Below are 26,385 nucleotides of genomic sequence, written 5' to 3'. Positions count from 1 at the left end.
GTATTCTGAATACTTTGGATTACTTAATATATTATCATGCTGTTTACAACTACATGAATGTACTATTGCTGTGATTTATTACTGTTACTGAAGGTCCGCGGCTCCGAACCGTAGTAAAGGGACCTCTGGCTAATACGGTGGGTTCTGTGTCGGCTCGTAGCCAAAAACTAGCTTAACTCTGTTGTCTGGGTCAACTTTGCTAGCGAGAGACAGAGAAGCGCTGAAAGGCTGCTCCAGCTGAACTTATTGTTTTTGGAGGAAAACACGAACACAGCGTACAGTCGAGTCTTAATAGCTTACTTACAACTGGGCTCGTCAGGCACTCTTCTTGGCTGCAGTGGTTATTATTATATTTACATGCTTCCAGCTCCCGTTTTTGCTAGATGACAGCTCTTACTTTTCCTTTTTCTCCCGCCCTCGCTCACAGACACATAACGTGTATGGCAGTCCATTCTCCCTGCAGCACGGACTACACTGCCTATGAGGCTACATTCTTTGGAGCTATACCTGTAGCATTCTGCCTATTAGCTTAGCACAACAACAACAGGCGCTCTCTCACCCAGGAAACATGCAGAGAGAGAGCGTCACCCTGTAACCATGGCAACCGTAACGCTGCCGCCTGGAACAACAGAACGTAGCTGTCAAACAAAACCCAAACAGCCCTGACCCGCCACAATATGAAACAGGGAAGTACCGCCGTGTAATCCATTTATTTCAACAAAGTAACTGTATTCTAAATACCACCTTTTTAAACGGTAACTGTAACGGAATACAGTTACTCATATTTTGTATTTTAAATACGTAACGGCGGTACATGTATTCCCCAACACTGTATATATATCTGTCCCTGAATTAAAGCCCCTACCTTGCTAAAAACAAAACGTTTTTTCTATGTTTTCAAGACTTTACTGTTTGAATGCCCACTGTTTAGGCATGTGCTATTGGCTATGATATGGTCACTCATTTACTGAATGATTATAATTTACTATTTATATTATATATTCTATTCTACTTTTCTACTAATAGAAAATGACACACTGTCTATTGTCATTTAATTCGAGAATTTAATTAAAAAAAATAATACAATATATTATACAACTAATATCATGAGGTTGAATATTAAAAGTTTTTGGCTTAAAAAACTTGTTTTGGATGTCATGTAGAAGAATCATGAAGTATATTTCCATGGATACAGTAAGACACAAGGTCAAGCCTCGTTTTGTAACTCTTTTTGTATTTAGAAAAATTTCACTCACCCAGTTAACCAATAACAGCTTTCTGTACTGTGCATTATCGAACATAATCACAATTATCACTTGATAACATTAATGAAAAAGAATAGGCAGATTCTCGAGTTCTATTGCTGTCTGTTGTTACTTCTTGTATCAAAGTAGTCCACTTATAGTTGTCAATACGCCCAGAATAAATTAAATAACTTCTAACAGAATCACAGTTTATTTCATGAGCCCATGACTTTTAAAACATTAGTGTTGTCCTAAAATGGTCCCCGTACAAATGACCTTTGAGGGACTTTTGTTTGTTTTTATAAGGCACACAGCCTCATATGTCTTAATGTATGCTCAATCATCCAGGCAAGAAAGTCCCAAAACTTGATTCGATTCATCTAGACTTAGGAAAAATGTTTTGTCACTCATCCAAGTGACTTCTTCAGTAATAATTAACTGAGATGCCTACCTATTTTATGAATCATAAATCACCAAGCAGTTAAAACAGGCAGACAGACATATAAACATACGGGGCAAAAGTACTTAGAAAAAGCTGAGTTAGAAGAAAGTGAAGCACTAGAGCGACATGAGGAAAAAGCTCTCAATTCTGATCAATCTTCTTTCTTTGGGGAGTCTGCTGACCACTCTTATCTGGTACACGTTCGAGGACAGGTGAGTGAGTAACTACCTTTGTATTTTACATTAAGGCAAGAGGTCACTAGTCAAAGTATTCTGGTCAAAAGTAGCTTATGACACTGTGAAACTACAAAAAAGTAATAATAATAATAACAATTCTGAAACAGTTGGGAAGCTGTGTAAAAGGCAAATATAAGCCAGAGGTTGCAAAAATACATGATTAATGTAGGATTACTTAATTTAAGTAGAAGTACACATATTTGTGTTAAAACTACTCTGGTAAAAGCTGAAGCAATGATTCAACTTCTTTGCTTAAGTGAAAGAAGTGAAGAAATGCAGGCTCTGTAATGAACTCAAAGTATAACAGTAAAAGTAGCTATTTGGATGACATTTGTATCAGCGCTCTTTGTTCCAAGCAAACATTATCACCTACACTAAAGACGTTAGGTTTTTGGCAGTGTTTGTGCCTACATGTCATTCACTCATCATAGACCATCACAGATCACTGCAAATCTTCACCAAGGCAGCTCATTCTCTGGGCATTATTTCCTTATAAGGGAATAGCATTTAATTTTGTATTTATTTATTTTGTTTTCTTTGTTCATTTGAAACAAGTTTTATAGTGCAGTGAAAGTAAGGTTTGACTTGCATGACATGTTTACTTTGATTACACAAACATTATGGAAGAGTAGGTAATGGATGACATGAATAACTTGAGCATAGTATATAACATTATATCACAGTATATTCCTAATTAACTAGGCAGCTCATTATTTCTCTTGGCAATACTTTCTTTGAAGTTAGAATGCTCTTTTAGGTGTTGCTGTAGCCCCGGTGAAACATTGAAGATGTTTTTTTTTTTATTCAGCACATAAAAAACAACCAGCACTGCGCTTCCCAAGGTTTCATTAACCCTGCACATAACTTCACTCATGGTGTAACATCTCTTTTTCACCACCACAACAACTCTAAGTCAAATCAACACCACAGCATTGGCAGAAACAATCTATAACAGCTATAAAACCATAAAAGGTAAAGTAAACACAAACTCGTCCTTAAACTCAACATGAAACACAATGTCCCAGAGGCGTGAACATCATGGGTGATTACATCAAATGTAATCACTAGGGGTGCAACGATACTCGTATCGATATTGAACCGTTCGATACAGTGCTTTCGGTTCGGTACGCATATGTATCGAACAATACAATATTTTAAATTTATTTTATCAACTTTCCTTCTGACGGTGCTGTCTGTGTTGAGCGCTCAGTGGATCTGTGCTCGACAGTGCAGCCTAGGCGGAGTAGTCGAACGCAGATTCACTGAGCGCAGGGCAAGCTATCGAGACAGAAGTTCAATTCAATTCAATTCAATTTTATTTATATAGCGCCAAATCACAACAAAAGTCGCCTCAAGGCGCTTCATAGATACAGAGAAAAGCCCAACAATCATATGACCCCCTATGAGCAAGCACTTTGGCGACAGTGGGAAGGAAAAACTCCCTTTTAACAGGAAGAAACCTCCGGCAGAACCAGGCTCAGGGAGGGGCGGCCATCTGCTGCGACCGGTTGGGGTGAGAGAAGGAAGACAGGATAAAAGACATGCTGTGGAAGAGAGACAGAGATTAATAACAGATATGATTCAATACAGAGAGGTCTATTAACACATAGTGAGTGAGAAAGGTGACTGGAAAGGAAAAACTCAATGCATCATGGGAATCCCCCGGCAGCCTACATCTATTGCAGCATAACTAAGGCAGGATTCAGGGTCACCTGGTCCAGCCCTAACTATATGCTTTAGCAAAAAGGAAAGTTTTAAGCCTAATCTTAAAAGTAGAGATAGTGTCTGTCTCCCGAATCCAAACTGGAAGCTGGTTCCACAGAAGAGGGGCCTGAAAACTGAAGGCTCTGCCTCCCATTCTACTTTTAAATACTCTAGGAACAACAAGTAGGCCTGCAGAGCGGGAGCGAAGTGCTCTAATAGGGTGATATGGTACTACAAGGTCATTAAGATAAGATGGGGCCTGATTATTTAAGACTTTGTATGTGAGGAGCAGGATTTTGAATTCAATTCTGGATTTAACAGGAAGCCAATGAAGGGAAGCCAAAACAGGAGAAATATGCTCTCTCGTCCTAGTCCCTGTCAGTACTCTTGCTGCAGCATTTTGGATTAGCTGAAGGCTTTTCAGTGAGTTTTTAGGACATCCTGATAATAATGAATTGCAGTAGTCCAGCCTGGAAGTAATAAATGCATGGACTAGTTTTTCAGCGTCACTCTGAGACAGGATATTTCTAATTTTAGAGATGTTGCGCAAATGGAAGAACGCAGTCTTACATATTTGTTTAATATGTGCGTTGAAGGACATATCCTGGTCAAAAATGACTCCAAGGTTCCTCACAGTGTTACTGGAGGCCAAGGTAATGCCATCCAGAGTAAGAATCTGGTTAGATACCATATTTCTAAGCTTTTCAGCGCCGAGTACAATGACCTCAGTTTTATCTGAGTTAAGAAGCAGAAAGTTAGTGGCCATCCAAGTCTTTATGTCTTTAAGACATTCCTGCAGTTTAACTAATTGGTGTGTGTTATCTGGCTTCATGGACAGATAGAGCTGGGTGTCATCTGCATAGCAGTGAAAATGTATGCTATGTCTTCTAATGATGCTGCCTAGGGGAAGCATGTATAATGTAAACAGAATTGGTCCTAGCACTGAACCCTGTGGAACTCCATAATTAACCTCAGTGTGTGAAGAGGACTCTCCATTTACATGCACAAATTGGAGTCTATTAGATAGATATGATACAAACCACTGCAGTGCAATACCTGTAATACCTACAGCATGTTCTAATCGCTCTAATAGGATATTATGGTCAACAGTATCGAATGCTGCACTAAGGTCAAGAAGGACAAGCACAGAGATGAGTCCACTGTCAGAGGCCATAAGAAGATCATTTGTAACCTTCACTAAAGCTGTTTCTGTGCTGTGATGAACTCTGAAACCTGACTGAAACTCTTCAAATAAACCATTCCTCTGCAGATGATCTGTTAGCTGTTTGACAACTACTCTTTCAAGGATTTTTGATATGAAAGGAAGGTTGGAGATTGGCCTATAATTAGCTAAGACTGCTGGGTCTAGAGATGGCTTTTTGAGTAAAGGTTTAACTGCAGCCACCTTGAAGGCCTGTGGTACATAGCCGATTATTAGAGATAGGTTGATCATATATAAGATCGAAGAATTAATCAATGGCAGGACTTCTTTGAGCAGTTTTGTAGGAATGGGGTCTAAAAGACACGTTGATGGTTTGGAGGAAGTAATTATTGAAGTTAACTCAGAAAGATCGATTGGAGAAAAAGAGTCTAACTTAACATCAATGGCACTAAGAGTAGCTGTAGATAATATTACATCTGTGGGATGATTATTGGTAATTTTTTCTCTAATGATAAAAATTTTATTTGTGAAGAAGTTCATGACGTCATTACTAGTTAACGTTAAAGGGATGGTTGGCTCAAAAGAGCTCTGACTTTTTGTCAGCCTGGCTACAGTGCTGAAGAGAAACCTGGGGTTGTTCTTATTTTCTTCAATCAGTGACGAATAGTAAGCTGTTCTGGCTTTGCGGAGGGCTTTCTTGTAAAGCAACAAACTATTTCTCCAGGCTAAATGATGATCCTCTAAATTTGTGACACGCCATTTCCTCTCCAGCTTACGAGTCATCTGCTTTAGGCTACGTGTTTGAGAATTATACCACGGAGTCACTTACTTCTGATTAGAGACCTTAGTTTTCACTGGAGATAATCGACCTCTGTTGGGGTAGCGTTCAGATAGCTGCTCTGCTCTGTGTTGGTACAGGGCATTGACGATGATAACAGTGGCTGGATTATATTCTTAAACTTAGTTACAGCGCTTTCAGAAAGACATCTACTTTGATAAAGTCTACTCTCCACTGCTGCGTAATCAATTATTGTAAATGTAAATGTTATCAAGAAATGATCAGACAGGAGAGGGTTTTCAGGAAACACTGTTAAATGTTCAGTTTCTATGCCATATGTTAAAACAAGATCTAGAGTGTGATTAAAGTGGTGGGTGGGTTCTTTTACATTTTGAGAGAAACCAATTGAGTCTAACAACAGATTAAATGCCATGTTGAGGCTGTCATTTTTAGCATCAACATGGATGTTAAAATCACCCACAATAATTATTTTATCTGAGCTCAGAACTAAATTAGATATAAAGTCTGAGAAATCAGACAGAAACTCTGTTAAGGCCCAGGTGGACGATAGATGATAACAAGTAAGACTGGTTTCTTAGTTTCACAGCTGGGGTGGACAATGTTAAGCATCAGGCTTTCAAATGAATTAAAAGTCTGTCTTGGTCTTTCATTAATTAATAGACTGGTGTGAAAAATTGCTGCCACACCGCCCCCTCGACCTGTGCTTCGAGATTTCTGGTAGTTAGAATGACTCGGGGGTGTTGATTCATTTAAACTAACATAATCATCCTGCTGCAACCAGGTTTCTGTAATGCAGAGTAAATCAATTTGTTGATCAATTATTAAGTCATGTACTAACAGAGACTTGGAGGAGAGAGACCTAATATTTAATAATCCACATTTCACTGTTTTACTCTTTGGTTCAGATGTGGATACTGTATTGTTCTTTCTTTGTAAATGTTTAAGTTGTTTGTTGCTGGTTTTTAGTTTGTTTTTTGTCTTTTTGGAAGCAGACACAGTCTCTATGGACATGGGTTTTTGGGGGGATAGCAGGAGGAGAGAAGCTGCAGAGAGGCGTGTAAGACTGCAACTCTGCTTCCTGGTCCCAACTCTGGATAGTCATATTTTGAGGGGTTTAATAAATTTGTCGATATTTCTAGAAATGAGAGCTGCTCCATCCAAAGTGGGATGGATGCCGTCTCTCCTAACAAGACCAGGTTTCCTCCAGAAGGTTTGCCAATTATCTATGAAGCCCACATCATTTCTGGGACACCACTCAGACGGCCAGCAATTTAAGGAGAACATGCGGCTAAACATGTCACTCCTGGTCTGATTGGGGAGGGGACCAGAGAAAACTACAGAGTCCGACATTGTTTTGGCAAAGTTGCACACCGATTCAATATTGATTTTAGTGACCTCCGATTGGCGTAACCGGGTGTCATTACTGCCGACGTGAATTATGATTTTACTGAATTTACATTTACCCTTAGCCAGCAGTTTTAAATTTCCTTCAATGTCGCCTGCTCTGGCCCCTGGAAGACAATTGACTATGGTTGCCGGTGTCTCTAGCTTCACATGTCTGAGAACAGAATCACCAATTACCAGAGTTTGACCCCCAGCGGGTGTGTCACCGAGTGGGGAAAAACGGTTAGACATATGAACGGGTTGGTGGTGTACCTGGGGCTTCTGTTTAGGACTATGCTTCCTCCTCACCGTTACCCAGCCGCCCTCTTTCCGCAGCTGCTTGGGATCTGCCGGGGAACAGCTAGCAGGGTCTACGCTATCTTCGGCTGCACCAGCTACAGGGGCCTGGCTAGCTAAGGGTGAGTGAAGGGTGCGAAGCCGAGTCTCCAGTTCAGTAATCCTGGCCTCCAGAGCTGCAAATATGCTACATTTGTTACAGATATCATTACTGCTAAAGGAGGCCGAGGAGTAACTAAACATCTGACACAATGAGCAAGAAAGTGCAGAAGGGACAGGTGAAGTAGCCATGGTGCTAACGAGTCGGCTACGAGCTAAGCTAGCGAAACAGTACAGAGACAGTGAGTGAATACTTTGGCTATAAATTAGGTAGTGGGTACACAGAAAGTGTGCTTCGGATGAAGCACGTGAAGATTATACTATGAAAAAAGAATGTATTTAAAAGTTGTTAATTAAACTGCTAAGCAAATAAGCTACTCAGAAACACCACTGTGTTTGAGCAGGAACAGGAAGTGATACTATACCACAGAGCGAGCGAACACCAAGTGACAGCGCCACCAACGTTAAGCTCTCCTTGCAACATGGCAAATTGAACCTCCCCCACCCTCATTCAGATGTGGCGTTTGGAACTATTTTGGTTTTCATGTGATATATGACCCTGAAGGTAAGCACGTCATGGACTAAAATAAAACAGTATGTTGGATGTGCCAGCAATGCTCAATTACATGGGTGGGAACTAGTGTGTTAGCGCAGTTAGCTCGTTAACGTGTTGGCCGTTCAGCCCCACGCACGGGGCGATCCGCGATAGCTCGTTAACGGAGATTTGCCGTGTTGTGGCGTTAACGTCATTTCAACGAGATTTACGCTGACAGCACTAGTGGGAACATAACGAATATGACTGCACATTTACTCCGATATCATCCTAGTGCAAAGACAAGTGGAAGTAGACAAAAACAACAAGCACGCATGCTACAAACTTTACCCGAGTCATTTAGACAGCCGTTAGCACATGATTCTCCTTATGGGGACCTGATATGTTTAATATGCTGCTGAGAATATAGCCCAGAAGAAGCATATAGTATAGCTTTTATTTTGTTAAGAGCCATTTCTCGGTAATAAACTCTCTTTTCCAAAGATGAGTGATTCCTCAATCAGATACAGGGCTCGCAAAATCGCTAGCCCGACGTCCAGGGGCTAGCGATTTTTCCAGTCGGGCTACCAAAATCTATCTCTGCCCTGCCCGTCGGCCTATCGTAGGAAGGAAAAATATATGTCAATGCTTTTGCATTCTTTCGGAAATGTAGCTGGGTAATTATGTCATTGGCATCGGTGAGCCACTGTCAATATGTGACATATTGAAATCGCGTTTGAATTTGCGCTTGTTTTTTGCTTTCACTTTGCCCGAACTGTGTATAGAGAGCGACAGCACTGATTGGTGAGTGATGATAATTTGCGCACCAATTCCTCTGACATCATCTTATCAATCGTTAGCTTACTATGCGAACATGACAAGTGAAATCTCCCGCAGCAAGCTTAAACATGAGAGGTTGATCGCGCAGAGAATCGCTGAGCGTTATGTGAGTGCGTGTGTAAAAGCAGCAGGATATATATTTTAGTTCTGCTGAGCCAAATAAGACAGGTCAGGGTGAAGAAGTGACAGCCAAAGAAAAGCTTACCACAAAACGGAAAAGTTATGTCAAATCAGACTATAAGGCAAAAAGAAAGTGCAGCTTTATGGTTTCATGGACAAAAGAATTTCTGTGGCTGCAATATGACGAGCTAAATAACCAGGGCTGCACATAAGTGGTCCGCAGGTGCGCATTCGCTGTCAAAATAAAAAACGCGCACAAGATAAGAAGTTGCAACGCGTGTTTGTATACATAAGATTTTCTGGAGGAGGACAGACATTTGTTTAGAACTCTTAAAGATGTCGAAGAAGCTCCTTTAAGCAATTACTTTGGTGTTCCTCCACCTCCAAAGAAATGTCAGAAGGGGTCCGAACCACAAAAGAAGCGCGTATTCGCGGAAAAGTGGTTGCAGAAGGTGAGCTGGCTTCAAACAAATGATGAACGCACAGAGATGTGGTGCAGAATGTGCCGTGAAAATTTAATAAATGACAAATTAAAAAGGCATGAACAATTTTTTTGTATCGAAAAAATATCGAACCGTGACACCAAAGTATCAAACCGAACCAAACCGTGAATTTTGTGTATCGTTGCACCCCTAGTAATCACCCATGATGTTTATGGTTTATGTTTAAGTCCTTTAGGCTTTCTCGTGCCTGCTCCAACCGGCTTTAAAGGGTTAAAGTACGCAGCCTTAACGATCCTCAAGGGCCGCGTACTCAAAGACCGCTAAAGCCGGAAGTGTGAGGCTTGTGAAATGGGACGGTCTAGCCTCTGTTGTGCTGCTCAGGTTGCCTAGCAACCATGACATCAACCCCTGGAAACGTTTAATACAGCATTGGTTGACAGAAATGAAGGACAAAATCTTTTGTTTGTCATTTGTTTGTTTGTTTTTACATGAGCTTTGTTTGATTTAATAACTATCTGAGGCTGAGACCACAGGACAGTAAAAACATGATTGTTGGGCTTCATTTCTGTACTGAACAGTCATGTAAAGATTAGTTAGTAAATAACAATTAGCTAATGTTGTTCATGGGAGTAAAGTCATCTCACTTTGGTGATGTAAATATAATATGGCCAATATTAAAGTTAGTATTATATTAACCATTGTTAGTTATTACAGCAGTGAACATGAACTCTGGGTCAAATATTGAGCTTCACTAAAGATTCAAGTTGCAGTTATTTATATTTCCTATCACCTTAAATCTTCACTCAAAGACAAGTATCTTTGACAGGGTATATATAGACAAATATTGTTGCTTTATTATGTTGGCATTACTCAATTTGGCTTAGTGCTTACATATATGTGGAAAAACTAAATGTACGAGCTGTGATAACTGTTTCTGATAGAATGAAGAGTAGACTGATATATTAAATATTCCTTTATTGGGTGAGAAAATCAGACCATGTCATAACTGCTTTAAGTCATACAGAATAGATATCAGAGCCTTAAACTGGCTGACTTCTGTTAAATGGGTCAAACTGGGCAGAAAGTATACAAACACATAACATCCTTATAGAATATGATGTAACACTATAGATCAACTTACCTCAGAATATATAAAGCATATAAACAATTACAGCAATATGATGCAACAAACACAGCACTGCTACTAATCCAAAATACTCAAAGCTTCATAGAACTGAAACAAACATTTTTAGGTCCATTCTGCTGCTGATACATACTTTAGGTTTCTGAACATTAAACTTGTTGCTGCCTTTCATAGTGGGTAACTTGAAGCCCCTTGAGTACTTTCTCCCACACTGAAAACACTGGAATGATACAATTATTTGAACATTACCTAATAAGACTGATTCAGGACAGACAATTAGTTATGTTAAACTTTTCTAGCAGTCCTTCACAAACATACATGTTCATACTTTTACACGTTAAAGTCAGTTTGGCTCGACACCACCGAACAGAGGCAGCAATATAACATAGCTAACATTAACAGTGCAGTGAATCCTGCTTGTGCTGTGATATTCAGGACTGCAAACTGAGCAGCATCACTGACTTTCAGCTTGTTGTGTTTGTGGATATATGACTGACTTTGATTATCCATAAAATCATCACATTCTCTGTGAGATTAAGGTCGACTATTGAACGGCATATATTTTAAAGTAAAGGCTTTAAAACCAAGTTAGTACAAACATCGCTAATGTCACATAAATTTGCCAACATGTGGCCAACAGTAATGTTTTAATGTTCTTCGTTATTAAACATTTGCACATAAATAAGTGACATAAGTAAATAAGTGACATAATATTCAGTACTTACTTTTAAACTTACTTTTAAAGGTTTAGTCTGGGATATGTTGGGCCATGAAGTCTGTCCTAACTTTCTTCTGTCCTCTGTCCTCCCCTGTTCAGTGTCTCCCTGACGGTTGTCTTTTGTTCTTCGTCATGTTTCCATGCCTCGACGGTGCTAGGATTTTCCATGTTCAGTTTTTTTAAATCCCGTTGAAGGTTTTGTTCTGTCTTTTGTGTTTAGCATTTGGTTCTTCTTAGTTTCTCCTCAGTGTGCATCTGCCTTTAGTTTTTGTACCCTTTTAATCAGCCTTATTAAATGGCTCACTTTTTGTTAATATTAAGTTTTGTTCGCATTCCTTCGTGTCTGCATTTTGGATCTTGGTTTACAATGGCAATCTTTGAATAACACAACGTTGGTATACTTGAGTTAGTTTTTCAAAATTTTGAGAAATATGACTTATCTGATTAAAAAAATCTATCAAATGAATTAAGACATTAAGTGTAAGTTTTACATTTCCAAACCCTCATATATCCATTTAATATTATTTTAAATATGTAAGACTGGAATTTTTGTCCTACAGTTAGATAACAACAAGTATCAGGCATAATAAATGAGTTAATATCACAAATTATCTCCCAACGTATGTAAACAAAAGAACAAGAGCAAGGAAACTGAAAAAAAAAATGGGTTCAAGAAAGGGTAACTTTTTTATCTCTTTTATTTGTCACAGTTATGTGGAATTTCACCCACCGTCTCCTCAAAGAGATGCCCCAAAGCCCTCTGAACTTTGTAAAGGTTGCAAGTAAGAGCAAAAACTGACATAACTTTTTCCTTCATGTCAGCCCTGAATGGGTGATACTTCTAAATATGTACCTGAATGCTTGTGCATTACAGGGAAGTCATCGACAAAGTAAAAAAGCTCTACAATCAAACATGGAAAAAGCATGAGGAGAATTCCCACAGATTCAGGTAAGATCAGACCCTTAAAGCCTTCTAATATTCTGATATAATTATTTTTATTTCCTTTTAAATTCTCTGGAAAAAAAAGAAAATTAAAAATGTTTGTGAAGGAAACACCTGGACACATTTTTTCACAAAAAACCTATCATTGTCACGTTTTGTGTTTATATTTATTATTATTATTATTATTATTATTATTATTATTATTTGATAAAACTATATTCTGCATGAATGATACTCACTTAAACCTTTTTAGTTCAAAACATCAAGCTGAACAGAATTAGCTCTCTGGAATTTCCTTACATGCACATATTAACTCACTTTGGCACGGACTGCCTATAGCTAGTATGTGAGTTTGAGCAAACACCACATTAATGGCAGACTATAGAAACCACTCAAGATAAAGCCTCAGACAAAGTAGCATTATTCCTAAAGGTCTTTAAACCAGATCTTGTGCTAACTTTCTAAAGTCTAAAATGTTGCTGGTGTCAGATGACAGGTTTTTTTTTTTTGCCATTTTTTTCAATATCTGTAACTCCCCTAACTCCTGAACCATTTGTTGAATTGAAAGAACTCCAACTGTTCCTGACTTTTTCAGTGACATTAGGGTCGTTACAGGAATCCCACACAGCAGCAGCCCAAAGAATATGAATGATTGTTGAAAGAAAAGAGAGCGAGTGAGTGTGATGGCGCTCTACAGAAAACATTTTATTGGGCATTTGGGTTCTTTTTATTGTTTTTAATCATTTTGTTTTCAGTATTTTCTGTGTTATTTGCCAAGAATTGGATGCAGTGCTCTGCTTGTAATTACCAAAATGACCCTGCTATCACTGGGAAAAAAGCAAAGAGTTGATACTTTAAAGAACCATTAGAATTTTTCAAGTGTGACATTTTTACAAAATGTCATACTTGACATACTTGGTCCGAATGAAGAAAAAAAAAAAAAACCTCTCCGTGAATCGTGGTGGAGGGGTATGTGTCCAGGGATTCCAGGGGCTTTTGCCCCCTGGTAGGGTCTCCCATGGCAAATTGGTCCTGGGTGAGGGACCAGACAAAGAGCGATTCAGAAGACCCTTATGAGTAAAACATCGAGGGAACAGTTTACCCTGCCCGGGATAGGGATACCGGGGCCCCGCCCTCGAGCCAGGCCCGGGGAGGGTACCCAAGAGCGAGCGTCTGGTGCCGGGCGTTAGTCCATGGGGCCCAGCCGGGCACAGCTCGAAAAGGGGACATGGGCCCATCCTCCCACAAGCCCACCACCCGCAGGAGGTGCCGTGGGGGTCGGGTGCATTGTGTCCCGGGCGGCAGCCAGGAGCAAAGGCCCTGGCGGACTGATCCCCGGCTACCAAGACTGGCAATTGGGACATGGAATGTCACCTCTCTGGTGGGGAAGGAGCCTGAGTTTGTGCGTGAGGTTGAGAGGTACCGGCTAGATATAGTCGGGCATACCTCTATGCATGGCTGGGGCTCTGGAACCAGTCTCTTGGAGAGGGGATGAATTCTGTCTCAGTCTGGAGTTGCCCCTGGTGAGAGGCGGCGGGCTGTGGTGGGTATTCTAATATCCCCTCGTCTTGCTGCCTGTACGTTGGGGTTCTTTCCGGTGGATGAGAGGGTGTGTTCCTTCCGCCTTCGGTCAAGGAACGGGTCCTGACTGTCATCTGTGCTTATGCACCAAGTGGCAGTTCAGCCTTCTTAGAGTCCCTGGGTGGGGTGCTGGAAGATGCTCTACCATGAGACAGTTGTCCTACTGGAAGACTTCAATGCTCACGTGGGTAACGACATCGAGACTTGAAGGAGCGTGATTGGGAAGAACGGCCTCCTTGATCTGAACCCGAGCGGTGTTTTGTTATTGGACTTCTGTGCAAATCACAGTTTGGTGATAACGAACACCTTGTTCGAACATAAGAGTGTCCATAAGGGCACGTGGCACCAGGACGCTCTAGGCCACAGGTCGATGATCGATTTTGTAATCTTATCACCACACCTGCGACCATATGTTCTGGACACTCGGGTAAAGAGAGGAGCTGAGCTGTCAACTGATTACCACCTGGTGGTGAGTTGGATCAGGTGGCGGGGGAGGACACTGGACAGACCCGGTGCACCTAAACGAGTAGTGAGGGTGTGCTGGGAACGCCTAGCAGAGGCCCCAGTCCGTGAGATCTTCAACGCACACCTCCGGCAGAGCTTCAACAGCATTCTGAGGGACACTGGGGACATTGAGTCCGAATGGACCATGTTCAGCATCTCCATTGCCAAAGCTGCTGCATTGACCTGCGGCGGCAAGGTGGTTGGTGCCTGTCGTGGTGGTAACTCCCAAACCAAATGGTGAACACCAGAGGTGAAGGGAGCCACCAGGCTGAAGAAGGAGTCCTATCGGGCTTGGTTAGCCTGTGGGACTTCAGAGGCAGCTGACAGGTACGGACAGGCCAAGCGGAATGCGGCTCGGGCAGTGGCTGAAGCAAAAACTCGGGTGTGGGAGGAGTTTGGAGAGGCCATCGAAAAAGACTTTCAGACTGCCTCGAAGAGATTCTGGCAAATCGTCAGGCGTCTCAGGAGGGGAAAGCGGTGCTCTACCTGCACTGTGTATAGTGCCGGTGGAGCGCTGCTGACTTTGATTGAGAAAATTGTTGGGCGGTGGAAGGAATACTTTGAAGACCTCCTTAATCCCACTGACATGTCTTCCGAGGAGGAAGCAGAGTCTGGGGATGATGGGGATGACCTGCCAATTTCCGGGCGCGAGGTCAATGAGGCATTTAAACAACTCTTTGGTGGCAGAGCCCCTGGTGTGGATGTGGTCAAGCCCGAGTTCCTGAAGGCTCTGGGCGTTGTAGGGCTGTCCTGGCTGACACGTCTCTACAATGTTGCGTGGAGATCATGGGCAGTACCTCTGGACTGGCAGACCGGGGTGGTGGTCCCCATCTTTAAGAAGGGGGGCCGGAGGGTGTGTTTCAACTACAGGGGGATCACACTCCTTAGCCTCCCTGGGAAAGTCTATGCCAGGGTGCTGGAAAGGAGAGTTCGTCCGCTAGTCATACCTCAGATACAGGATGAAATCTTTTACGGTGTGGTCTGCCTGGGTGGCAACAACTCTGCCGGGGACAGGAAGAGACTAAACAGGCTGATCCGCAGGGCTAGCTCTGTTCTAGGATGCCCTCTGGACCCAGTAGAGGTGGTGAGTAACAGGAGAATGGTGGCTAAGCTGTTATCCCTGATGGACAACATCTCTCACCCCATGCAGGAGACTGACAGCACTGAGCAGCTCCTTCAGTGGCAGGCTGCGGCACCCACGGTGTGGGACGGAGAGATTTCACAGGTCTTTCCTCCCCACTGCTGTCAGACTCCACAACAAAGACTCCAACTGATCAAACACACACATCCACACATGCGAAATAACACTAAGTGCAATACTCTTTTTCTGACAAAGTTGTATTTTTACTCAGTTGTATAAAGCATTTGTATTCTATTTTTATCCTATTGTACATTTTATTCTGTTTATTCTACTGTATATAGTATTTTATTTTATTATATTCGGTACAGTTGTGTACAGTATTTTATTCTTATTGTATTCTAATTTTTGCTATATAACTTTTGCACTGTCCACTTCCTACTGTGACAAAACAAATTCCCCACGTGTGGGATTAATAAAGGTTATCTTATCTTATCTAATGGGAGTTTGCTCAACCAGTCTGCATGTGTTTTGTGGACTTGGAGAAAGCATTCGACCGTGTCCCTCGGGGTGTCCTGTGGGAGGTGCTACGGGAGCATGGGGTGTCTGGCCCATTGCTACGGGCCATTCGATCCCTATACAACCGTTGCAAGAGCTTGGTTCGCATTGCCGGAAATAAGTCGGACTCGTTCCCGGTGGGTGATGGGCTCCGCCAGGGCTGCCATTTGTCACAGATTCTGTGATTTTTATGGACAGGATTTCTAAGCGCAGCCAAGTGGCGGAGGGCTTTCACTTCGGTGGCCTCACAATCTCATCTCTTCTTTTCGCGGATGATGTGGTTCTGTTGGCTTCATCAGGTGATGGCCTCCAGCTCGCACTGGAACAGTTTGCAGCAGAGTGTGTAGCAGCAGGAATGAGGATCAGCACCTCCAAATCTGAAGCCATGGTTCTCAGCCGGAAAAGGGTAGAGTGCTCACTCTGGGTCGGGGATGAGTTCCTGCCCCAAGTGGAGGAGTTCAAGTATCTCGGGGTGTTGTTTGCGAGTGATGGGAGAAGGGAGCTGGAGATCAACAGACGGATTGGTGCTGGTGAAGAGAGAGCTGAGTGTAAAAGCAAAGCTCTCAATTTACCGGTCGATCTACGTCCCTACCCTCACCTGTGGCCACGAGCTGTGGGTAGTAACTGAAAGAATGAGATTGCGGATACAAGCGGCGGAAATGAGCTTCCTCTCCCTTAGAGATAGGGTGAGAAGTTCGGTCATCCAGGAGGGACTCAGAGTAGAGCCGCTGCTCCTCCACATCGAAAGGAGCCAGCTGTGGTGGTTTGGGCATCTGACAAGGATGTCTCCTGTGCGCCTCATGGGTGAGGTGTTCCGGGCATGTCCCACCGGGAGGAGGCCCCGGCGCAGACCCAGGACACGCTGGAGAGATTCTATTTCTCGACTGGCCTGGGAACGCGTTGGTGTCCCCGCGGATAAGCTAGAGGAGGTGGCTGGGGAGAGGGAGGTCTGGGCTTCTCTGCTTAGGCTGGTGCCCCTGCGACCTGGCCCCAGATAAAGCGGAAGAAGATGGATGGATAAATGAATGAAAAAAATGCCATTTTCTGACAAAAGGCAGTACAGAAAGAGGGAGTCCAGCTAAAGTGGAGCATGGGCTGCAAATTTACAGACTGTGGTGTTTACATGTAAGCTTCCCAAGTGGTGCTGCTTCTCTTTCTGGCCATACAAAAGTCATAGTGCCCAATTCTGATGAGAGGGGTTTGCAGCAGCACCCTGCAGATTTGAATTGATTACTTTTTTTGAGATGTAAACATTGTCCAAAAAGAGCATCCCTACATAAGCCCACAGTTCCTCTTTGTCCACCTAACACTGAGTGTTTCCTATAAAGGTTTGTCATGTCCACAATTTGCTACTGGATTTCTTCCTTTAGCAGAAGTGCATAACTGGGGGCATGGTATTTAGAATCCAAGTTCTGACTGCTAGAATGTAGCAGAGGGTTGCAGGCTTTGTGGGAGACCAACAAAGTCTGTTATTCATTATTTACTGTTATAGAATAAGTTCATAACTTAGAGTGTGGCCTTCCAACAGAAAGGCTCACCACCTGCATGAGACTGTATGAGCACTGAGCAGCTCGTTCAGCAGTAATCTTTGACACCCACAGTGTAGGAAGGAGCGCCACCGCAGGTCATTCTTACCAGCAGTTGTCAGACTCTATAACGTAGTTTACCATCCTTTGGTCATCTTACTCACCAGCTTGTTTTTTCGCTGTACATTTTATACATAGCCCTGCACATTTTATACATATTTCCGTACATTGTTACTTGTATATACAAACTTTGTGTCTTCCTTTTATATTTTATATTCCCCTTGCTATAAGAGCTGTGGAACACCACAATTTCTCATCCATGGGATAATAAAGGTTTATTCTATTCTATTCTATTCTATTGATTTTTAGTGAGAACTTTTTTGGTATTAGGATAGAATAACGAGATAGTTTTCAAGTAGCCTCGCCATTTGAAGCTTATTTAAGGAACTGGGACAACAATTCTGAAACAAAAATATCCTCTATCAAATATAAGCCATAATCATTCAACACAGCCAATTTAATATGGGAAAAAGCAACAAACACTGCTCTAAGGAATAATAGATAGAAAGTAGACCTCACTAAAACAGGATGCAACCATGCTTCCTGAATCCATGACTGTGGTAGTGTTACACCGCTGAAATGATGGGCCAACACATCTCCCGTGCAACATATTTATTTTTACAGAAAACTGTAAAGACAGAAAAATGTATGATTAATCACTTCTTTCGGCGCGCGGGCCGTACACTGCCTCTTCACCACTGACACTACTTCTTCTAGTGTTGAAAACATTACTTTTTACAAGTAATTTATACAGTTTCATATTCATATGCACCACTTTTATAAACTGCTTAAATCACAAAAATACATTTTACTATACACATGAATAATATTGTGAACTCTGATTACAGTTTTATATTGTTTTACTACTGTTTTAATCTATTTATGACATTTTCTCTTATTGTGCAAAATATATATCTTGTGGCTTTAACCCAAAAATACCTGCACCGAGCTCACAAGAGTTTCGGTACAGTCTAACACTTGGATCGGCACAGACTAACAACAGAATGAACTTGGAAATTAGCTCTCTAGCTTAACATTCGCCACAAACAACACACTTATCATTAATTGCCACTGCCGTGTGTCACTTTTATAACATCTGTTTATATTATCAACCACCTAGCTTACCTGTAAAGACATAAAAATGTCTGATTTATCAGTTCTTTCGGCGCGCAGGCCTTACCCTGCCTCTCCACCGCTGACACTACTTCTTCTAGTGTAGCGTCAGCTACCGAAGCGTACAGGACCGAGCGCCCTCTGCTGGCGGAACTTATACAACAGTAAAAATGACATTGCAGTGGTCATACTAAAAGAAAGTGTCTTTCAGTATAAAATAAAATGGGGGGGGGGGGGGTACTATTTTCATGTCTCTATCTTTAACATAGTGCCACAGTAGGCCTGTGGTGATCAGCAGTTGTTTTACAAGCTAGTGTCCTGTATGGCAGTTTGTGCCAGAGAAACCATTTCTGCATCAATTTTTCATTTAATAACTTTTAAGTGGGCTGAGATCAATTTCTTTGCCTTGAGAAACTCTTGGATTCTTTTGCAGTGTGCTTTCAGTCATCATCCTTTCATACTTTGAAACTTCTGTCGTGGAAGTTTTAAAGAAACTGCAAACACCTGGTGAGTGTCGTTTTGAAGTGGGTTTAATTACATGTTGTGCCAAGATAAGGACAAGGAGTCCCACCATCTATTTAATGTCTCACATTATAGTGTTTTAAATAAAATAAAAGCCTTTTATATAGAATTAGCAGAAATGACAATGACAAAACAGATACATTGTATTTTACTCTAAAGATTGCAAATCTTTCCACTTAACACTAAAGCTAACTTTATTTATTTATTTTTTGTCCGGTCCTGTTTGTTTGTTTGTTTTTTCAAGATTACAACTGACAATTAATTGCAATGGATCCAACAATGCCATTGTCACTCAGGAAAACACTCCAGTGGGATCTAAGATTGTTTGTGACAGGGACACAACCGTCATCCCTGTGACTCCAGAGCTTTTCAAGATCTTAATAAAAGTATGTTTTTCTTAAATTCTTAATTTTTTCTTCTTAATTTCAGGTCTTCGTTATTCATCAAATGTTCCAACATGATATCCCCATGTGTTGAAATCACATGTTTAGTCACATGTTAAATCTTTGATAAACAGGGACCTTTACCCTTAATGGATTAAATCAAATATAATTATTTAGTGTCTTCTGAAATTAGCTGCCTAGAGTACTTTTGTAGCAATTCATCTGTATTAATAACTTTGTGGATGTTCTTTGTTTCTTCCTGAGTTCTGCCTCTTACACTCACTAGCTAATTTATAGAGCAGGCAACAGCTTAATTTTGAAATTTAGTTATCAGGCTGTGCGAAATGTAACACTGCTATAACTTTATAGCATATTTAATTGCAATACATTTTAATATTTGTAAATGGACTGATTCTTATATAGCGCTTTTCTACTCTCCACTGTATACAACATGCCTCATTCACACCCACTCATGCAAGCACTTCTAAACGCAAGTGCACACAGCACACAGTATTCACACACAGTCACACTCCGATGAACGCATCGGAGGGAGATTTGGGATTATTATCTTGCCCAAGGACACTTGACATGCAGACTGAGGAAGCTTAGGATCGAACCACCAAACTTCTGATCAGTAGCTGATCTGCTCTACCACCTGAGCCACAGCCACCTACAAATTTGTCAGTATACTAAAAAAAAATCCACCAAGGTCTTCAAGTCTAAGTTAATGATTTACTGGTTGAAAACTGACAACCCCCCTCCCCCCCAAAAAAAACAAAACAAAACAAAACAAAACAAAACAAAACAAAACAAAACAAAACAAAACAAAACAAAACAAAACAAAAAACATATAACTTATAATCAATGATTCCTATATGTGTGGTTTATATTGTCAATATATAAAGAGTACCATATAAAGATTTAAAAAGTCACATTCCTTGAAGGTCAATTGTATGGCCTGTATTTGTATAGCACTTTACTCAGTCCCTAAGGACCCCAAAGCGCTTTACACGTTCAGTCATCCACCCATTCACACACTCGTGATGGCAAGCTACATTGTAGCCACAGCCGCCCAGGGGCACACTGACAGAGGCGAGGCTGCCGGACACTGGTGCCCTCTGACCACCACCAGTAGGCAACAGGTGAAGTGTCTTGCCCAAGGACACAACGACCGACACTGTCTGAGCCGGGGCTCAACCTTCCGATTACAAGACGAACTGCCAACTCTTGAGCCTTGATCGCCCCATGTAAGGAATTATATGGGGGTTTCACTAAGTTTCACATTAGTTTGGACCTTTGACTCCTTCTTCAAGCTCAAATAAGGTCAAACTTGTATAAAGTGGCTTTTTTCTTGAAAACTAACTGCTTGTGTTTGCACTTGCAACATTTAGGAAGTGATATTGGTATATGGGGATTATAGTTTCCAAATATCATTTGACCTAACCTTTACATTTCACATCTGCTTCTCTTTCAAATTGACCTAAAATCTTTAACAGAAAGAATGTAAAGAATTAGCTGACATATTTAAAGATTTACTGTGGCACAATAATATTTAACAAGCTCAATTTATTATACAGATATTTACCTACTCTTAAATAATGTTTGTGTAAAAATAAAATCCACATAAACATTTGTCATGTAATCCTAATCTAAGTTTTACTGCAGTACAAAACAAACAAAAACAAAACTAATATATATAATATCCAGTACTATTCTGTTGAAAGTAAACACTGCCCAGAAGGTAGGTTGCCTTGGTTTGTGGTGTCAGAGTGCTTCTTGTTTTATCTATCATTTTAAACTTCAACTTTCAAGTATGCCCTACACTTATTGTCTCCTTCTATTCTAGGAGAGATTCACAAATACTGGGCCAAAGATTCACTTGGACTTAAAAAGAGACTGACTTTCAAAACAGATTTTGATAACAGGGACCTCATGAATCCATTGTTTTCAATGACAAAGGGGTTTGCACAGTAACTAGAACTAACCACCGTATATGTAATATCACATATATAATGATATCATGAAAGATTTCGATTCCAAGCAACTGATAATTCAGTTCTAATGTTTTAAAGGCAATCGGATTAAACAGGTCTATACATTTCCCTGAAGGTTTTAACGTGATAACCTTATCACTGACCTCTTCCTACATGTTTGCCATCTTCCATTAAATTCAGCGAGCACTTGTCTTTCACACAAAGTACATTTCAAACTGTTTAAATGTTGCTCTTTTTTAATTTATAATCTGTTGGTGTCAATTCCAGGAGAATCCTTTCTCAAAAAAGAGATGGGACACTTGTTCAGTTGTTGGGAACGGTGGGATTCTAACAAACAGCGGCTGTGGAAAAATGATTGATTCAACTGATTTTGTTATTAGGTGAGAAAGATGTCAAGAACAAAAATCACGATGCGGATTCTTCTCTCTGTAAGTAATATTTTGTTGTTGTTTTTTCAGGTGCAACCTTCCTCCTCTGGAAAATGAATTTAAGAGTGATATTGGCATGAAGACTAACCTTGTGACAGCAAACCCAAGCATCTTAATAAAGAAGTGAGCCAAGAGTGACTCTAACATTGAACTGACCTCTTAGTTTTGTCTAGTTTCTTTAACTAATATATTAATTTGCAGGTATGGGTCACTGATGGCACGTCGACGGGCGTTTGTAGACAGTCTCCACCAGTATGGCAACTCCCTGCTCCTCTTTCCTTGCTTCTCTTCTGGTGGTACTCGTGCAGTGTGTCAGCGGGCTGTGTATGCCATTGAGGACATGGAAATTCCTATCCAACCAATCTTCACAAACCCTCAGTACTTCCAAAGTATTGACACATTCTGGAAATCTCAGGGGGTAAAGGGACGTCGGCCTAGCACTGGAGCATATATGATTAGTCTGGCTTTGGAATTATGTGAAACAGTTCATCTTTATGGATTCTGGCCATTTAGTAATGATCCATATAAGCTCTTTCCCCTGACTAACCACTACTATGATAATGTACCCTATGATAGTAGAGTCCATGCAATGCCAGATGAGTTTTACTACTGGGTGCAACTGCACAACAAGGGCATTCTCAAGCTTCATCTTGAAGACTGTAAATCAAGTCAGGTCTAGTTTATATGATGGAATAAAATAAAAAAAGAGTGATAGTTTAAATCTGGGACTCCCCACCATTTGACCTTAGAACTGAAGAAGCTTCTCGGATCAGAGGTGAAACGTCTTCAAGCAACTTAAAGAAGTCCAGACCCTTTTCTTTGCAAGCTGCTTTGACTACGATGACCTGGATGACTGAGAACCTTCACAGACAAAATAAAAAAGAGTTTATTCAAGTGACCACCACAAAAGCCAAGACATTTGCACTGAAATCCAATATGTGTTTTTGTGATGAAGGCTAAATATTACTTTAACAGTCTTACAATATATCTCTAACTCTCTTTAATGCTGGTATGTTCTAACTGGCTCCTGTATGGTATTATACGGATTAAGATAGGATGCATCTGTGAGACTATTTTTTTTAGGATCTCCATTCTAGGGCCTAGGGCCCAGCGATATGGCCTAAAATTCATATTCCGGTATAATTTGAAGCACGTGCGGTAACGATATATATCGCAATATATTCTTTTCTTCTGTATAACGTATTTTCCACACTATAAGGCACACTTAAAATCCTTTAGTTTTCTCAAAAATCGAGAGTGTGCCTTATGTATGAATTCTGGTTGTGCTCACTGACCTCGAACCGATTTTGGCGTGCAGAAATCTGTTAAAAATGTTTTAGTACAATTTTGGTAAGCCGCACTGCTTGATGGATTGTCAGAGCATTACGGCTACCGTAGTGAGGAGCTTCGCGGAGTAATCTGGGTCCAAAACTCCGTCCTCTTCAGGTCCCAAAGTTAAACGAACACTGAGAGTTAAAAACGGTCTAAATTATTTCATCTTTAATAAAATCATCAGCGTTGCTGCTTTACCAGGTTTAACAATTAAGTTTAACATCCAGGCATCAATGAAAACAGAATTTATTAAATTTAACGGAGTTACAAGTTAACAGGAAGTTAGCTCGCTAGTTCCCACCTAAACATGACATACCATGTTCTGACTGAGAGATTTTTGAAACTAATTAAAACGAACAGCTCTGCTACCACTTCCAAAATAAATGAAGACAGAAAACTAAACAGCAGTGGCGTTTGCAGGGTTACTGAAGTTGGACTACCTGGTATATAATGTTGTGCTACGTGACTGCTAGCGACACAGCTATGTTAGCATAACATTAGCACAGTGAAGCTGGAGGATGAATGCCAACTTTTTTTTCCACTCGATAAAGGTTAACGTGAGGGATTCTGGTGGTCAGGGACAAATGCAATCGCATAGCAGGATGCTATACACGGGGCAAACTTCAGTCAGGAGAACAACTGAGATTATTCATCCACAATACGAGGTTAGTTATTAATATACTGCAACAACATGGGAATAGAACAGCTGTGAGAGAATTCAACATTAATGAATCAATGTTACGGAAGTGGAGGAAGCGCACTTTTTGGCTTTCCCCGTATTTCAAAAGTGCTTCATCTCTTCGCTATGACTGTCGCTTGGCATAATTTGCAGATGACAATGGTTGTAGCCGCTGCGATGCTTTCGACCAAAACAGACCCAGCTTGATGACATCATCAACATGCGCTATCGCGGTAGAGCGGTATAGTCAAAATCTCTAACGTTGGCCAAATTATTATCGTTTCTATCGTATATCGTTTATATCGCCCACCCCTACTAGGGCCCTGTGGTAATCATTAATACCTTATTTCAAATTTAGAAAAAACTCATTTACATAAATTTGGTCTTTATATGAAAAATGTGTTATTCCTGGATGTAAGGCCCATTTTAACATGATTGTATAGAGCATGGTTAATAAGAGCCACACTACAATAAGAACATGATTAATGATTTGGTGTGTTGCAGATGAATGTAACCCACAAATAGGCTCATTATGATTACATTTTTGCACCTCTAGATGCAAACTGGATGCTAACTTTTCATATTTTAAGAAATTGTGTGTCTCACATTAAACATTAAGAAAACGGCATCAGTTTGTTTTTCATCCACACTCAGTCAGTAGAAGCTGAGTTGAAACTGAAGTGGGCAATTCACTAAAAAGGCCATGTTTCAGATTCTCATTAAAAATCTGATATACATGTTAGTGGTGATGAAGGTTGCAAAGGTAAATTTATACATGCAGAATTACTTCTTTTAATTTGTCTTCCATTTCATGCTGCTAATAGTTCCATGCACTCATTTTTTCCAAGTTCAAGATATTATACAACCATTTAGTCATAAGTAGAAGCTAGAACAATCTCATGATATGCATCCATGTACTTAAAAATGTGGATAGGAAGCTGAGGACATCCCAACATTGTCATTGTTCTTTCAAAAATTAATATTAACTAGTAAACTTAAGTTCCTCACTCACTGAAAAGAAAAGGGGGCGTATTGAAGCACTTTATGATGATGACTAGTCTTTCTTGTTTTTATGACAGGTGATAATAAAAGCTAATAAAGTTGTTAAGCACTGTATGAAATAGTTAAACCACTGCATTAATTCAATAATATTTCATGTTCAAATTAACTGTGAATGTGAAGAATCCAACAGAGCCATGAATGTGATAATTTAAACTTAAAGGGAGGGATCAGTGCTTTAGTTCTGGATAATCAGCTGTTTCTTGTCTTATTAAGTTATAGTAAGGTTTATAGCATGTGGTGTTCAATCTGTCTATAGTTTTGTTATGTTCTGAGTTTTGTGGTTTGTGTTGATCTATGATTCATTTTATACGTTGTCCTTCTTAGTAACTCCTCTCTTGGGTATTACAAATTCAGGGGGGTTATAATTTATAAAGGAGAGTTATAAATCAGTCATAAATGTTGTATTTTTACTAAAAATATATATCATGAATACAAAAGAGAAACAAATTTGACCTGACAAAGTATCTTTCATACTGCTTGCTACCATTGTGTATGATTTTGTGTGTGTGTGTGTGTGTGTGTGTGTACTATTCAAACATCTTTGTGAGGACTGACAATTGCATGCTACTACTTGTAGGGACCAATTGTTAGTCCTCAAGAATGTAAAGGCATTTTTGTCTGTCAAAATATTGTTTTTAAGCTAGGGTTACAATTAGGTTGTGGTTAGGTTTGGGGTAAGTGTTAGGGTTATGTATTTATTTCACATTTTTAGGGTAAGGGGCTAGGAAAGGATTAGGTTAATTCAATATGCTCACTAAGGAGTCCTCACTCCTCCGTGAATCGCAACCTTACCGTGGTGGAGGGGTTTGTGTGTCCCAGGGATCCCAGGGGCTATGTTGTCTGGGGGCTTTTGCCCCCTGGTAGGGTCTCCCATGGCAAATTGGTCCTGGGTGAGGGACCAGACAAAGAGCGATTCAGAAGACCCTTATGAAAAAAACACAGAGGGAACAGTTTACCCTGCCCGGGATAGGGTTACCTGGGCCTCGCCCTGGAGCCAGGCCCGGGGAGGGTGCCCGAGGGCGAGCGTCTGGTGGCCGGGCCTTAGTCCATGGGGCCCGGCCGGGCACAGCCCGAAGAGGAGACATGGGCCCATACTCCCGCAGGCCCACCACCCGCAGGAGGCGCCATAGGGGTCGGGTGCATTGTGTGCCAGGTGGCGGCCAGGAGCGGAGGCCCTGGCGGACTGACCCCCGGCTTCCAAGACTGGCAATAGGGACATGGAATGTCACCTCTCTGGTGGGGAAGGAGCCTGAGTTAGTGCGTGAGGTTGAGTGGTACCGGCTAGATATAGTCGGGCTCACCTCTACGCATGGCTTGGGCTCTGGAACCAGTCTCCTGGAGAGGGGCTGGACTCTGTCTCAGTCTGGAGTTGCCCCTGGTAAGAGGCGGCGGGCTGGGGTGGGTATTCTAATATCCCCTCGGCTTGCTGCCAGTACGTTGGGGTTTTTCCCGGTGGATG

General features: G+C 41.1%; 1 protein-coding gene across 2 annotated transcripts; it reads left to right on the top strand.

Moving 5' to 3' along the window:
• The first annotated feature begins 1,205 nt into the window (after positions 1–1,205).
• LOC146521551 (alpha-2,8-sialyltransferase 8E-like) lies at positions 1,206–25,689 on the top strand. Of its 2 annotated transcripts, XR_014873331.1 has the most exons (8): positions 1,206–1,898; positions 11,874–11,945; positions 12,038–12,112; positions 19,293–19,434; positions 21,693–21,805; positions 21,884–21,976; positions 22,055–22,882; positions 23,942–25,689. XR_014873331.1 is itself a non-coding variant. In XM_085155089.1 (7 exons), the coding sequence occupies exons 1-7, from the start codon at positions 1,813–1,815 to the stop codon at positions 22,530–22,532; spliced, it is 1,059 nt and encodes a 352-aa protein (XP_085011215.1). In that variant the 5' UTR covers positions 1,206–1,812; the 3' UTR covers positions 22,533–25,689. The 2 variants fall into 2 exon arrangements, 1 of the variants encoding a protein (XP_085011215.1); XM_085155089.1 differs by having other exon boundaries at positions 22,055–25,689.
• Positions 25,690–26,385: the final 696 nt, after the last annotated feature.

The sequence above is a fragment of the Neolamprologus multifasciatus genome, chromosome 3, assembly GCF_963576455.1.
Source record: "Neolamprologus multifasciatus chromosome 3, fNeoMul1.2, whole genome shotgun sequence".
NCBI lineage: Eukaryota > Metazoa > Chordata > Actinopteri > Cichliformes > Cichlidae > Neolamprologus > Neolamprologus multifasciatus.
The sequence above is the reverse complement of the archived record's forward strand: the minus strand, read 5'-3'. Positions and strand labels throughout refer to the sequence as shown.